Source organism: Bos javanicus, chromosome 20 (genome assembly GCF_032452875.1).
Source record: "Bos javanicus breed banteng chromosome 20, ARS-OSU_banteng_1.0, whole genome shotgun sequence".
Taxonomy (NCBI): Eukaryota; Metazoa; Chordata; class Mammalia; order Artiodactyla; family Bovidae; genus Bos; species Bos javanicus.
Window position 1 is genome coordinate 69018290 of NC_083887.1, and position 15239 is coordinate 69033528.

General features: G+C 58.1%; 1 protein-coding gene and 1 long non-coding RNA gene across 2 annotated transcripts; one reads left to right on the top strand and one right to left on the bottom strand.

Annotated features, from left to right (window-relative positions):
• Positions 1-313: 313 nt before the first annotated feature.
• On the bottom strand, positions 314-6142 carry IRX1 (iroquois homeobox 1). The gene is made up of 4 exons (XM_061393904.1): positions 5517-6142; positions 1666-2686; positions 1072-1144; positions 314-772 (listed from the first exon to the last, which is right to left on the bottom strand). Exons 1-4 carry the CDS (start codon positions 5793-5795, stop codon positions 715-717), a joined length of 1431 nt encoding a protein of 476 aa, XP_061249888.1. The 5' UTR covers positions 5796-6142; the 3' UTR covers positions 314-714.
• Positions 6143-6146: 4 nt separating this feature from the next.
• LOC133233780 (uncharacterized) lies at positions 6147-11672 on the top strand. The gene is made up of 3 exons (XR_009731847.1): positions 6147-8201; positions 9117-9263; positions 9970-11672. It is a non-coding gene; the product is annotated as an uncharacterized LOC133233780 (long non-coding RNA).
• Positions 11673-15239: the final 3567 nt, after the last annotated feature.

Sequence of the window (15239 nt, forward strand, 5' to 3'; positions counted from 1 at the left end):
GTTTCCCACTTAAAAAAAAAAAAATCGTTTTATAAACTGCCTAAAACCGAACTCATTTATGTCCTGAGAAAGGCATGCCCAGATAAATCTGTAAGAGTTGCAAGGAACTGAACTGCCAACCAGAAACTGCCCTGGTAACAACATTAACAAATTCAACAACAGCGGAAAGGCTGAGAAACACCGGCCTTCAGGGGCGGAAACTCCCCAGGAGCCCCTTTCCCCAGGCAGGGGGAGTAGAAGCCCCCCGCCAGGATTTCGGATTCCAGGGTTGAGTACGCCCGCGGCGACGCCCAGCCACACACAGCAGCAGGAGCAGGGGCCACCATTTCGCTTAGTTTATTAGACAAAAATATATGATTTAGACAAGTTCGCTGACGCGCTATTTACAATCTGAAATCACTCTATATACAGGAAGGGGCGGGGGCGGGGGGGGGGAAGACACAAGCACGTGGTGGGGGCATTTACCGAACCGATAGTCACCCGGAGCACGGTGACAGCCACCGAGCCTCGGGCACAGGACGGCCGGGCTGCCTGGATGCGGAGCTCGGGTCGGAGGAGCCCCTTTCTGCAGAAAGCGATGGATGGGAGTCCTCGACTTCGTGGCCAGATCTGTCCTTTGCACCGGTCTGAAATTTTTGTCTTAATTCCTCCCTCATCCCTTCCCTCCCAAAGATCTCCCCCCTCCCCCCGGGGAAAATCAGAGACGACCCTGGATCAGGCCGACGGGAGCGCTGCTAGAATCCGCGGCGTCCCTTCCTGCGTGGCCAGCGAGCTGCAGGGGGTGGGGGGTGGGAAACAGCGAGACAAGAACAGCGCTGTCAGTGGACGGAAGCTGGAACCCGGCCGGGGGACTCTGCCCACCGAGAGCCCGGGGAGGGGGCGCGGGGTCGCCGGCCCGGCGCGGCTCCCGGCTCGGGAGAAACTCGGGTGGACTCCGCCAGCCGGCTGGGGTGCCGCGGGGCTGGCGGGCCAGGGCGCACGCGCGCGCGCGGTCCACACGGGCTGCCCGACCCCGATACCGCCCCCCACCCCTCACCCCCAGCCCAGCAGTAAAGGCCCACGGGCACTCACTTGTCGCGCACTGGCTGGAAGGGCGACTTCAACTGCTGCGCCGGCGAGTCCGGTCTGGGGAGGAGGTCTCTCTCTGGGAGGGAGGGGGAGACACCGAGCTTAGGACCCAGACGCGGGAGGGGTGCTGCGGAGGGGCGCTGGGCCTCCCCCCTCCCCGCCCCTGGAAAGTGCCTCCAGAAACACCCCCGACCCCCAGGTCAAGCCAGTGAGTGAGCAAGGCTCTCTCGGGGAGCCGAGTGCCTTGGTCTCCCTCCTCTACTTCAGACAGGAATCGTGGCTCAACCCCAGCCCAGTGGCCACTGGGTCTCACCCTCCGGGGCAGTCAGTGCCCCCAGCCAACGCCCCTCCTGGCCGGTGATGCCCTCCACGCCATCCTCCCCGGGCTAGTGCTCCCCTATACATCGCCTCCCCCCCCCCCCGTGCTCCCCTCTACCCCCCCCCCACTGGGCCACTGATCCCCTCCACCACCCCACCCCTGAGTTAGTGCTCCCCTTGCCCCAGCCCCCTCCCCGGCTAGTGCTCCCCTCCGCCCCAGGCTAGCCTGGTTCCCAGATTCCTGGCCTGGGGCGGGGCGGATGCCCCTGGGTGCCATACCTGGGAGCGAGGGGCTGCTACGGGCCGAGGCCTTGTCGCCATGGAGCACCCCTGCGGCCACGGGGACCGGTGGCTGCGGCGGGGGCGGCGCTGACAGGTGCGGGCCGTGCGGCGCGCCCACGCCCAGGAAGGAGCGCACGTTAAGCAGCGAGCCCTGTGCGAGGAATGCGCCGTTGGTCCAGTTGGAGAACTTGCCGATGTGGCAGGTGTACAGTCCGTGGCTGGGCAGGAAGGCGGGGTGCTGCAGCGGCGAGCCCGCGGGGGGCCCGTGCGCGCCGCCGGGGTGGCCGGAAGGCGGCGGCGGCGAGGCCTTGGGCGCACCGTCGGGGCTGGTGGCCGTCTCGGCCAGCGACCAGATCTTGGGCTTGCCGTTCGGCGCGCCCTGCAGGCCGCCCGCCGCCGCAGCGCCAGGGCTCAGCAGGCGCGTGCTGCCGGGCTCCGGGAGCTCCTTGGCCAAGCCCAGGGGCGAGTCTGGGGGCTTGAGTGCGTCGGAGGCCATCAGCGGCGAGCCCTGGTCTCGCGCGAGGGCCGTGGGCGCGTCGGGCGCGCGCGGCGCCTCGGCTTTGTCCTCCTCGTCCTCGTTGCTCTGGTCGCCGTCGTGCTCGTCGATATCGATGCTCTCCAGGTCGATCTCTTCGTCGTCCTCAGCCTTCTCCGGGTCCCCCTCGGTGTCGCTTCCGAAGAGAGCGCCGTCCTCCTGGTCCTTGCTGCGCGCGCCCCACGTCACCTTGTTCTCCTTCTTGAGGCGCCGGCGCGCGTTGGCGAACCAGGTGGAGACCTGCGTGAGGGTCATCTTGGTGATGATGGCCAGCATGATCTTCTCGCCCTTGGTGGGGTAGGGGTTCTTGCGGTGCTCGTTGAGCCAGGCCTTGAGCGTGCTGGTGCTCTCCCGCGTGGCGTTCTTGGGCCGCCCGGGGTCCCCGTACTGGAACTGCCCGTAGGGGTAGTAGGCGGGAGCCGTGTGGGCCGCGAAGGTGGCGGGGTGCACCCCGGGGTTGTCCTTGAGCTCATACTGTGAACCCTGCAGCCACAAGGCCCAGCAAGGGAGGAGGGGGAAAGCGGCAGAGAGAGAGACAGAGAGACAGAGAGGTGAGTCCCCGAAACTGCGCGAGCCGGGGGCAGACAGTCCAGCCTGCTCCGGAGCAGGAAGCCTACCCTAATGCACCACCCGGGTTGGAAGAGGGGGTCAGGTCACAAACCGCCCCCAGAAGCGGCGCTTCCGCCAATCACCGAGACTTTTTTTTTTTTTTTTTTTGGTCACTCAAGAAAAGTTCCAGAATCCTCGAAATGTGCTCCGAAGACCACAGCGGGCGCCGGGGGCCCCCAGAATTTCCCTAGGCCGCCCTTGCTGCCCCCACCCCCACCTCCCACAACCACTCCAGAAGCCCGGATTTCCAAGTTTATCTCACACTCGCTCGAGGGAAAAACCTTTTAACTGGGCTGATAAAACAGTTTCTCCAAACTCGGAGGACCGAGAGCCCAGGCCCCCCCTCCCTTCTACCCTGAGGGGGTCAAACAAAATAAACCGTCCCGGGTTTTCAGAGAATCCAAATCCGCCAGCAATTTAAAATGAAAGCATACTCCTTTTAGCTCCCAAGTTAAATCTGCATAGAATGGCTCACCCGCACTTAAAGGTCTATAGTGGGTGACGGGCAATTTAAAATTTTAATCCTGGCCGGGATCGACAACAATAACAAAAACACCGTTTGTTTTTTTTAAATACAAAAAGAAGGCTTATCCGGTAAAACATTAACGCGAGGCCCCGAGCGCCGGCTGCGCGAAGCAGAACCGCTTCCGCGGCCCCTTCTCAAGTTTGACTTTGATCAGGAGCTAGCAAGCACAAACTGTTTGCAGGCATTTAGAGGCGGTGATTTATTTGCAATCAATATTCTTTTTATCATCGGTAGTAAAACACAGCAAGTCAAATTATCCCACCAGGTTTTTTGGTAAATAACATTTTATCTTTCTAACAACCTCATTAGGCCTCATTATTACCATAAATTGCCCAGACAGACATTCACTCACAATTTTATCTTTTGACTTCCAAATCCCTCACCGTAAGGGCTTGGAAAACCTCGGCCTAGAATTCGAGTTTGGATTTAGGCTTTCTTTCCAAGAAGGGACAGGAGTCCAGGAGGAAACACAGGCACACACGCACACATACCTTTGAGGGGGGGGGGTGGATTTCTAAATAATTTGCCATTAAAACAAACAAAAAAATAAGCATCTCTGTTTCCAACCACAGTACAATAGGAGTGGGTCCTCACCGCAGGGCCCCCACCCTCCTGCACAAACACAGGTAGGTTTCCCAAATGGCACATAACTGTATTCAAATTTTCTGTTTAAAAAAAAATATATATATATTTTTTTTTTTTTTTAAACAGAAAATCTCCATGTAAAAACTGTCGAGTTGTGTTAGCAGACGGGGACCTCCGACTCTGAGAAAGTTGCAAAAAGCAGAAGATTTCTTGGACTATTTAGTTCGGTGGTCGAAACCACACAGACAACGTTTCTCTGGCCAGATTTCGTTTTCTGCCTAATCTTTGCAAAACGTCCTTTGCACGTTTCTAATTATTTTGGTTGTAACTGTAAGGAAGACATTTCGGCCGCCTCTCTGCTGGGAATTCTCTTTGAAAGGATACCTTGTAAATCTCTCATCGCTTCCCCGGCATCCCCGCCGCCAGAACAAAATGGGAGCTGATCTTTTTCCAGAGCAACCGAGCTCAACGGCAGCTGGGGTCGCTTTCAGAGAAATAGCCTTTCTTTTCAAAACTACAAGAAAAGTTCCAGCAAAGCACGCCGGCCGTCTTGCTCCTGTACAGTTGCCGGGTGTTTATTTTCTGTCTCTTCTTCGCGGAGAGGGGAGACCTGCGGGGGGGAGGGGGGTGCCTGCAAACTGCATGACCCTGCGGCAGCAGAGCAGGAGGGGGCTGCCTCCCCGACCCCTGCGCCCGGCGTGCAGTCCCCAGCAGTCCGAAGTTTTAAACTAGACTTCGCAGGCAGACCTTAGAGAAATGGATCCCTTAGACCAACGGCCCTGCGGAGCATTCAATCTGCAGCACACTCCCCACCCCACCCCCATATCTGACACCCACTGGGACAAGAGGCTAAGAGGACAGCATTTATTTTAAGCCCAGGGACACTGTTCTTTTTAATCCTCCATTATATAACGCAAGAAGAAAAGCACTTTTCTTTTCGGTGCAAATGAAATGAAAACTTTGACAACTTACGGAAGTCAAAGCAAACACCGTTTCAGACGCCAACAATTATTTCGCCTTTTTGTTTTTAAATTTCAAATTTGCACTCCGGCCTTGGAGACCCCCTCGGCCCGTCCGATCTCCATTGTTAGCCTTATTCTGACCGCCTCTATTTCGCTTTAAAAGGTTCCCTCGGGTGCACGGAATACAACCGCACGAGTTCTGCCCGAGAGGAGGAAAAATCGAGTCTCCGGTCCCGGCCCCAAAGCTGAAAAGGTCGCGCAGCGGGGCCCACGGCCCGGGAAGGGGCGGCCGGGTAAAGGGCCCGCCTGCCCCGCCGCCGCCGCCACCGAATCGGGGGCGTCGGGCACGAGTTTGTCCCGACCTTCAGCGCGGGCCGCTGGCCCCCGGCCCGCTCCGTGGGCCTCCCTACTCCCACCGGGACCCCCCGAGCGGCCCAGGCCTCCCAACTCCCCGCTTCCCCAGGCCCACGGGCCGGGCCGTTACCCGGCCGGCCTCTCAGCGCTCCCCGCCGCCTCCGCCCCGCCGGACTGGGCCGCTCGGTCTCCCCGCCCGGGCCCCCGCCCCCTCGGCCCGGGCGCCCTGATCGCGCCGCCGGAGGGCAACGCGTGAGAGCGGGCCGGGAGCACTCACCATCTGCGAGAAGAGGCTGAGGTCGGCGGCGTAGGGTAGGAAGGCGCTGTAGTTGGGCGCGCCCGCGTAGGGGCCGGCCGCCGCGTACATGCCCAGCACCGAGGTGACCGCTGCCGCCCCGGCTCCCGCGCCCAGCTCCGCCGCCCCCGGCCGGCCCGACGAGGCGGCGGCCGCGGCGGCGGCGGCGGCCGCTGCAAGAACCCCCGGGCGCTCGCCGCCGTAGGCGCCGGGCCCCGCGGCGCTCAGGTACTGCGGGTAGCCCAGCTGCGGAAAGGACATGTCCGCGGAGTCGGCGGCGGCGGCGGCGGCGGCGGGCAAGTATCAAAGAGGCGGGGGAGGTTAGGCGCGGGGCTAGGGAAGGCGGGTGCCGGAGTGGGGGGCAGCGGGCCGCCGGCCGGGCGCGCTCGGGCCGGCCCGGAGGCGGGGGCCGGTGGCTGCTCCTCGGCCCGGTGCTCGCTGGCGCCCGGCTCCCGGCTGCGCCCGGCTCCGCGATCGCGCGCCGACTGCGGCGGCCGCCCTCCGCTCGGCGGCGCGGCTTTCAGACACAATTTGAAGTTGATGCTTTGATTGGCATCCCCTTGAGCTCTGGCCCCGCCCCCGGCTCCCCCGCTCCTCGCCCGCCCCCTCCCCGCCGCCCGCCCTCGCCGGCCGCTCCCGCCCCTCCCGCCGAGCACGTGGTGCCCCGCGCCGGCCGGGCCACCTCCGCCCGCCAAGCGCCCGGGCGGCCGGGGCGGGACCGCAGGCCGCGTCCCGGTCGGCGCGCCCGGCCGTCTGACAACCTGTCGACGCGGGTTTACAGCTGGCGGACACCGGGGTCTGCAGTTTCGCAGCCCTGGCGCGTCTTGCTTGCTCACAAAACACCACCTCGGCGCCTGCCTTCCCACCGTTGGGCCGGCAGGGAAGGGGCGGGCGGAGGCGCGGTGCCAGCCGGCGAGGAGCGCCCTCTCCTCCGAGCTCCGGGCTCCTCCTCGGACGTCCCCGCGGGACCTCTTTTGGCAGAAGTGCCCCTAAACCGCCGGGGCGTGGCACCCCGAGGCGGGCAGGGTGTCCCCCTGCCCCCGCCACCCGGGATTAACGGGGCATCCCTCCGGCAGGGGCTGGCTCTCTGCAGTCGGAGAGGCGGGCACCCGCCGAGCACCGCGAGCTTTTCCAGCGGTGTGAACTTTGAGAAAGGCCACCGGCTGGGAAGCTTGAAGGAAGCTAACGGCTGGTTCTTTGGGGGCGGGGCGGGGAGGGTACCTTTTCTTTGCGGAGAAAGTACCACCGCGGCGGGAGAGACACAGGCCGCCCCCGCCCTGGAGACAGGAGGGGCCAGCGTGGCCTGGACACCCCTCGTTTGTCCACTAGGCGAGCAGATGCTGGAAGTCAGCTTGTGCGCAGCGCGCCGGCCCGAGGCGGCGCCGCGACGAGCCCGGGGACGGGGCGTCAGGCTCCCGCCGCCCTCGCCCCTTCTCTCCTCCGCCTGACCGCCCGCCCGAAGAGCCGAGAGCGACACGGCAGGGCATCGCGTGCGCTCGGGAGGGCGGATCCGGGGTGCCTGGGGTCTGGTGGGGCTGGGGCGCAGACGCCCAAAATGCTTGGTCCTCCTGGCCTCCCTGCCTGCGCCTTGGACCGCGCTGGGGCAGGCCGCTCCGGCCCTGGAGGCTGGGTGGGCAGCGCGCCCCCGGGTACTCGCCTGGGCTCCCTCTCCGAAGCTGCGGCCAGAGCTCGGCGAGTACTCCCTGCAGCTGCATTCCGGCGCGCGGAGCCATGCAGGGGTGGCGTCCGTGGGCCTGGTGTCCAGCTCGCTTTGGGCCGGTTGGAGACCACAGAACTGAGGTCAGGTCCTGAGCGCGCTCTATGTCTGTACCTTGGACACCCAGGCATCCATCTCCAGCCTCTAACTCCCTCTTCCAGTTACTAGGGACCTTCCAGGCCCAGGGACTTTGGAAGCAGCATCCGGAGAGATTCGGGTTCCCCAGCTGGAGACCTGAGGACAGAGCCAGCGCCTATAATTAGCCACAATAACGCCCATAATAGTAATTACTAATTACCAGCTGTGTAACCAGGCTTTATTTTCTGTGTTCAGAGTCAGGTTTTCTTCCTGGTCATGCTCCCCCCGCCCCGCCCCCTTATCTCCACCCCCGACCTCACCCCACCAGTCCCTCTTACCCACAGCAACTGCTAGGACTCCTTTCCTGCGGTTCCAGCTTCTGGGGGTGGGAGGGCAGCGGGCAGATGGGCGCTCCTGCTCTGGGAAGCCCCTGACCACAGCTTCCTCCTGCCCCCCAGCCCCCCAGCCCATACTCCCCAACCCCCTCTCTCGCCAACACCCAAAACAAACCAATGCGCCCTGGCCACTGTCCTGTTTAGCAAGCTCCAGTGTCACGTTTCAGGATGACAGGTAAACACAGGTAAGATAAGGCCTCTTGTGAGACCTGAAGAGCCAGATGGAATGTATGCCCAGAGAAATTCCCGGTGTCAAGATTGAGCCACAGGATGAATCACCTTCTTCCCAGCCCTACCTGCAGCTGTGTGAGCCCCTCACACCATAGCCATCCCAGCCTGGGGAAGATGGAGGAAGACAGGACAGCCTTGTCCTGACCCCCAAGGGGCCCAGCAATGCCGCCCTCCACGCTCTGGCTGTATCTGCATCACCTCCTTTCTGGTCCTGGAGTGATTCAGGTTCCTGAACGCACCCGAGAGGTGAGTGGGAAGGGCCCACCAGAAATGGTTCCTGGGGATAAGGCGGTTCTGGGGGAACTGGTACTAAGAAGGCCTGTGGACTGGCCCCCAGGGAGCCCTGGCAAGATGCCTGGGGGTGCCTGTAGGCCTCCCTGAGTGCCAGGCACAGGATCCTAATGGAGTCTGGCAACCACCCCTTCCCTTCTTTCTCCTTGGTACAGGGGTACAGGGGAACCCCAAAATTTGCACATAGAAAACTTGGAAGCAATGTACACAAAAAATAAATTAAAAAAAATTAAATGTGTCCAATCATCAAGAGGGGAGCAGAGAAAGATCTAGAACTTCCTGGCTCAGTGTCTTTCCACTGGCCCTCTACTTATTTTTAATGTCAAGTGGTGAAGTAGAGCCCAGGAAGGCCCAGGGTGCCTGAGCCAGGAGAGTGGCCCTCTGCCCAAAACCTCCTTGGGGCTGACTTGACTAAGCACTAATGGATACAGAATTTTCCCCAAGAGGTCAGCCCAGCTCAGCAGCTCAGCTCTTCTGACGACGTCCAGGCCATCCACAGGACGACCCTGGCCCTGCACCAGAGGCTGGGGTTGGGGGGTGTGGGCGGTGGAGCTCCAGCTGTCCCTCCCTCGGAAACCACAGTTCCCAGCCCGGCTGCTCTGGGCCCAAGCGGGGAGAGCCCCGCTTCGCAGAACGTCAGTCACCATCGCCGCCTTCCCTGGGGTGGCTCAGGGGGGCCGGATGCCTGGTCCGGGAGCCGCAGGGACGGGGCATTCCCCCAGCCGGTCTCCTCCCCATCTGCCCAGAGCCAGAGACAGGGCCTGGGAGCCGTGCAAAGCCGGACCTAGGGGTCGCTGCAAGGTCGAATCGGAGCTCGGGCAGGCTGGGTCCGGGAGCCCTGTGCTCAGTAAGGACCCCCCACCCTCTCAGGGACCCGAGGCGATTGGCCTCCATCACGCCGCAGAGCTCCCTTTGGCTGGAAAGCCCGGACTCTTGGCGCCCCTCCCGGCTAGGACATGAGCCTCGGGAGGCACCCACGCGTGTGCAGGGCCCGCGTGTGCAGACGCGGCTCCGGAGGTAGGTGACTCTGCTGGGCGGGGTGAAAGATTCCCAGGCCGCTTACCGGGAGGGGGCGGGCCTGGGGTGATGGGTGAACAAGGCGCGTTTGAACCAACTTGGCGGAAAGTTCATTTGCTCCGTTCCATTATGGCGGGCGGGGGTGGGGAGCGAGTTTTCTAACTGGAGGGAATTGCTATCACCCACCTGAAGCATATCCTGTGCTTTTTCTTTCCCCAGACCCCCATAAAAGTTCCTCCAGTTCCCTTCCCTACCTCTGGCCACCGCACCCTCTGTTTACATAAGAATGAGATTAAGTGTACCAAATAGCATCCTCGTTTACAATTTTATTCCCTCGGAAATAAACCTCCAGCCTTGCGGACCCAGGTCTCTGAGGAAGAGGAGGAAGCTCCTGGGGACCCAGTCCAATCCCCGAGCCCTCACGGACCTCCCTTTGTCACCAAGGCCGGGGCCACTTAGACCTACTCAGGCACAGCGGGCGGCGCCTCGGCCCTGTCTCCTGCCTTTCCAAACGGCCCGTATTTGATTTGCAGATATCGGGGCTGCCTCTCCGGGCCGCAGCTCGGATCAGAGGCCGGCTGGGTGGCCTGACCCTGGCGGCACCCTGCCCCTGCGGCCAGTCCCCTGCCCCTGCGGCCAGTCCCCCGCCCCAAACCTTGCACCCCGATGGATGAAACCCAGGTCAACACTTTGGACCTTTCTCCAGCAGGATCCAGCCGGAAAGCCACCCCCGCTTAGCGACAGCGAGGCGAGTGTCAAACAGTCCCCGGGCAGCCGAGACCCTCTCAGGAGCGTCCAGCTCTCACCGTGGAGCCCAAGGGCTCCAGCCCGGAGCCAGCCGGGTTGGCCGGGCCACGGCGATTCCGCAGTTCCCTCGGTCTGGACCCCTCCGGGCCGGGCCTGCGCGCTCCGGCGACTCCAGGCCCAGACCCACGCGGAGCCCGACCGAAGGTTAGCCCTGGTGCCTCCCGGCCTAGAGTAGCACCCAGCAAACGTCCAGAGCGAGCGGGACTGCCGAGACCCCGCGGCGAGACTTGCTCGCCTGCCTTGGCACGACAAGCCCAGTGGGGCCGGCGGAGGAGATTCCAGAAAAACCCGGGGAGAAAAATCGCCGTGCAGCAAGGGCGGTGGGCGGCCAGATGCTCGGGGCCAAGCCCCGCACGAACGTAGAGCGCGTGTCTGGACGGAGGGGGCCGTGCGCCCCCGGCGCCGCGAGCCTCCTGAGCCGGCCTCCGTTTCCCCCGGTGGAGACACGGACCACAGGGCCCCGGCCTGGAGTGTCGGAGGAAGCGAATTACATGCGTGTGCGCACATGTCAATATTTTATGAACCTCCCCTTAATTAACCAGATCATTTCCATTATGCCTCCAACCCCATCCACCGCAACGGTGTGAGGGTTTGCAGGCTTTATAATTCGATGCCACCAGACGGTTGCTCGGGGGCAGAGGTGTGATCGCCCGCGCCAGCTGCGCTTGTATTTATTTGTTTTTCTCCCGTGTTCCTGTAGGGCGCCATTATGCAGTTTTTAATTAGTTTGTGTTTGTAGTTCACCCGTCCCAAATCAATGCCATCCCGGAGCACGGCGATGTAAATTCTCGAAGTACAGGTGTAGCTGCCTGCTCGGGAACACGGGGAAGCGCGTGTCTGACAAATGAAAGCCGGGCGGACTGTCAGCTCTCGGCAGCCAAGAGGCGCAGATCAAAGCCATCGGGGACTCCTGCGCCCTCGGAGCGCCTCAGTGGCGGCGGCTCCTAATGCTATTAGAGGGAGAGTCGGGTGCAGCTCGGCGTGGGGGACAAAGTGACTTTTCATTTTGCTGGAATCCTGGGTTCCCTGGGCCAGCGCTGGCCTCCCGCGCGCTCTGGCCTTGGGGCCTGGTGGGCGCTGGGCACCCTGCGTCAGGCTCCCGCCCCCGGATGCCCGGCTGGCTGTGGGCGCGCGTGCACGGACCCAGTGCTGGAGAAAGGTCATTGCCACTTCCAGCGGGGTTCCGCAGCCCTTTCATAGAACCCACGGCCAACAGCCGGGACTTTGGGAATCTCCAGACTGGAGAACCCCCCTCACCCCCACTCCCAGGTCCTGCTCATTTCTCTTCTTGAAATGACCTCTGTGCAATGAGTGTAAATTATTCTTCCCAGCCACCAGGGAATTCTTTTAAAGATTTTTTTTTTTTTGGATCGGGAATAAGAGATTGTTCATCTTTAACTAGACCACATAGAAATTATGATTCAACAGCAGTGTGTATTTAATTAGAGTAATCTCACTTGAATTTAATTACCTAATGAATTATTTGTTTAAAAGGTAGAACGTCTTGTTTGCCAAGTGTGGTGCAGACCTCTGATAAGAACTTGTGTTATAAGGACATTACAGTATAAAGCAGCCATGTAGTAAGGTTTGGTTTTAACTCTTTGCGTGTGTAATGGTTACTGTAGCACTCAACACACACACTGAGATCATGTCCGGAAGGCTGAGGGGAGGGCAGAAGCTCCCATTAGCCAAACAGAGGCTTAGTTCTGTTGTGCAGGCAGGGCCCCTTCGAAATTAATATCTTCCAACCCCTTTCCTCATACACATCTATTTTTAAATGTATTTTTCAATAGTTTTGTGTGTGTGTGCCAGATGACAGCTGCCTATTATGACTCATTTTATGATTCATATTTGCAATGAAGTGGTACATCTCCTTCAGGAAAACTCCAGCCTAGCTTCTCTGGGTGCCCGAACCTCCATACTAGTGACAGGAAGGCTTTCTGAGGTCATTGAACATTAGAGGAAGGGAAGCTACAATGCCCCAGACTGTGATCTTAACCCCTAGTGCCTAAATAATGGAAGGATTTCATCCCCTCTCATTTTGTAAGAGCAAATGACTCCAAACCGTGCCACCCTTTCCAGTGGGCTCTGAAGGGGATGTGTCTCCAGCTAAACATACATGAAATCCACCTGGTTGAATTCCACTGTTATTTTCATTCATAGGTCATTAACCAGATATTTAATTGTAGATTTGGGCACTATTATCACATAAATATTAAGTATTAATAATATAGTGTTCAACTAAGTAGGAATAGGCTTATGAGAAAAAATAAAAAACTTTGATAAGAATTATTAACTTTTTTAGAGTCTCTTATTTTTATCACAGCTGTGCATTTTAAAACCGATGCTTTAGCAACTGATAGTGGTTATTAATAAATTATAAACTTAATCATGTTAAGTTATGGTTATAGTCGCATCTTTCTTCCTAAGAAATAGATCTACATGAATACATATTTTAAACTTAGTTATAAATTTACTTCACATATTCTTCCAAATAACAACTGATAATAACAACCAGAAAGGACATGAGATAATAGCTTAGGGATGATAATACATTCCTCAGATCTGAGCAAATCCAAAGACGATTTGCTAGTAAAACCCTCAAAGAAAATGGTTTGTGAGTGATGGAAGAAGGAAAATACTAAATAGCATATTTATGTTGGGCTCTTTCCAAAATGTTTGAAATTTAGACCAAAGAGTATTCCATCTCCCATGAGTCCCTCTCAACCCTCAATCACTTATATTATTAAAGATAAAACCTACCTACTAGAAATACCTTTGTAAAATACCAATTGATAAATATAGGTCCATACAACAGTCTGGGTAGAAATTTTCATCTTCCATGCATAATGTGTGGACCACAAGTCACTGGCTGATAGGTTAAAAATCTATTCATTTAAGAGGCATTCATTCAACAAAAGTACCCCCACAGAGGACTCTTTGGGAGTTCAGGAGACTGTTTCTGGAAAGTTCTGAAGATAGGCAAAGACCACCAGCATGTTCTAGGACCATTCTCATAGAAGAGCAAAACCGGGGGTATGAGTGCTCAAAAGATTTCCCAGGCGAGAGTACTGGACTGGGTTGCCATTTCCTCCTCCAGGGCGACCTTCCCAACCCAGGGATGGAACCCACATCTCGGAGTCGCCTTCACTGCAGGAGGATTCTTTACCTTTGATCCACCAGAGAAGCCTGAATGGTCTGAGGGGGGAGCCTTAAAAAGCCCCAGACCAGGGGCACCTTTGCCTGCTCTTGTACAGACATCCCTTGTACTGTAAGGGTGCCCAGGGATTCTCCGGAGTTCAGGGCGTCTGTCTGCCTGTCTGCCACTTCCCCTCCTCTTCACCCCTGGCAAGAAAAACCACACAGAGAGGCCCGAGGTGACGCCATCCTTGAGGGTGTTGAGTGAGTGTGGATGCAAGGTGGGAATGAGGTGCTGAGAGAAGGAAGAAGCTCAGGAGGGGAGGTTTTCTTCTCCCAGACACTCCTGCAGAGGATCCTTTGGCCCAGGGAGCGCAGCACCTCCATGACCCAGGAGGAGGCCCCTGTGGGCAGAGCCCCAGGTCAGGAAGGTCCCCTTCTCTGATTCCTGCATGCCTGCCCTCCCGAGCCCCTGCTCTTAGAGCCCCTCCTAATGCTGTTCAGCTGAGGAAGGCTCCCAGGTCCCGGACAGGTCGTCCACGCTGCCAGCTGCAGGCACCCTTTGCCCTCCAATGCGAAAGCACGTGGCCTATGGTCCACCCTCTTGGCAATAAACTGAGTGACTGGCAGGCTAATCCTAGCCCCAGATTCAACCTGGGATGGCCGTCAATGGTCAGAGGTGGGTCAGCTCAACCTCTTGCACAGGGAATATTGTGTTTTACTAAGGGACTATCTGTGCATGGACACAAAGCTTGCGGGAAAGACCCACTCTCTGGATGGAAGGGCGGGGGAGGGCCGGTCCTCCCCAACCTCTCTTTGAAGAAAGGGAGGATTAACACCCTCTTGGCCAGCGACTACTGCCTCTCAGATGCAGCTGATGGCAGAAGCCAGTTTGGAAGAGGCCTTCTGAATCCTGCCACCCATCTTAAGCTGCCGCGGCCACCACAGCAAGACCCTGCAGCCTGTGGTTTCAACAAGGGAAGTATGTCTTCTCACAGTTCTGGGGGCCGGAAGTCCAAGGTCAAGGTGTCGGCAGGTTTGATCTCTCTCCCCCTGGCTTGCAGATGGCTTCCTTTCTGGTCCTGCTGGTCCTCTGTGAGTCCGGGTTTCTCTTTTTTAGGATTACTGGTCAGATTGGATGACGACCCACCCTAAAGAGCTCATTTTAAAAGATGAATGAATGATAGTCGCTCATTTCTGTGACCCCGTGAACTGTAGCCCACCAAGCTCCTCTGTCCATGGGATTCTCCAGGCAAGAAAAACGGAGTTGGTTGCCATTTCCTCCTCCATCATTTAAAAAGAATCACATCTTAATTTAAAGGCCCATCTGCAAATACTGTTACTTTCTGAGGTGTTACGGGGTTAGGCCTTTAGAGGGAATGCAGTTCAACTCAGAACAACACCCACGGCCACCCAGCCCCCTCCCACTCCAAACAGCATCAGGGTTCATTAGCTGAAGCCCTGCTCACTTCTGACACAATAATACATCCTTTAGTTTGGAGGCAGAAAAATCCTAGAAGAAGCTCCAGAGTTGTTCCCTCCTCAATTTTGTAAAGAACAAGAACATCTTCATTAAAATCAAAACAAAAATGTGTAATGTTCAGTAGGGTATTATATTCCCTATATGAAGCCTTCTCAGTGTTGGTTATATCAGAGGCTAAAGTTGGCCACTCTGTCCATCTCAACTATAAGAGGACTTTCGTGTAACAGGGTTAAACTCTAGACGAGAAGAGCCTTAGTTTTGAAGCAAGCATGTCTGAGAAAGTGAATTTTATTCTAAGCCTGTAGTGATGTCTGCCTTGTCTCCATCCCTCTGAGGCCGTCCAGCGGCTCTAGGAGGCTCTGCGCCACAGATGCAGCCCCCCTGCCTCCCGGTCAATTATCTCAGAAAAATTTCAAAGGTATCAGTTAAGCCCTGTTTCCCAGATTTTGCTAAAGAGGCAAAGACTGCACAGTAGTTAAGCCTCTGACTCGAATCTGCTGGGGCCCTAAGGTTGAGGGTTAGGGCGTAGACATAAGTCTGTGGTTGGG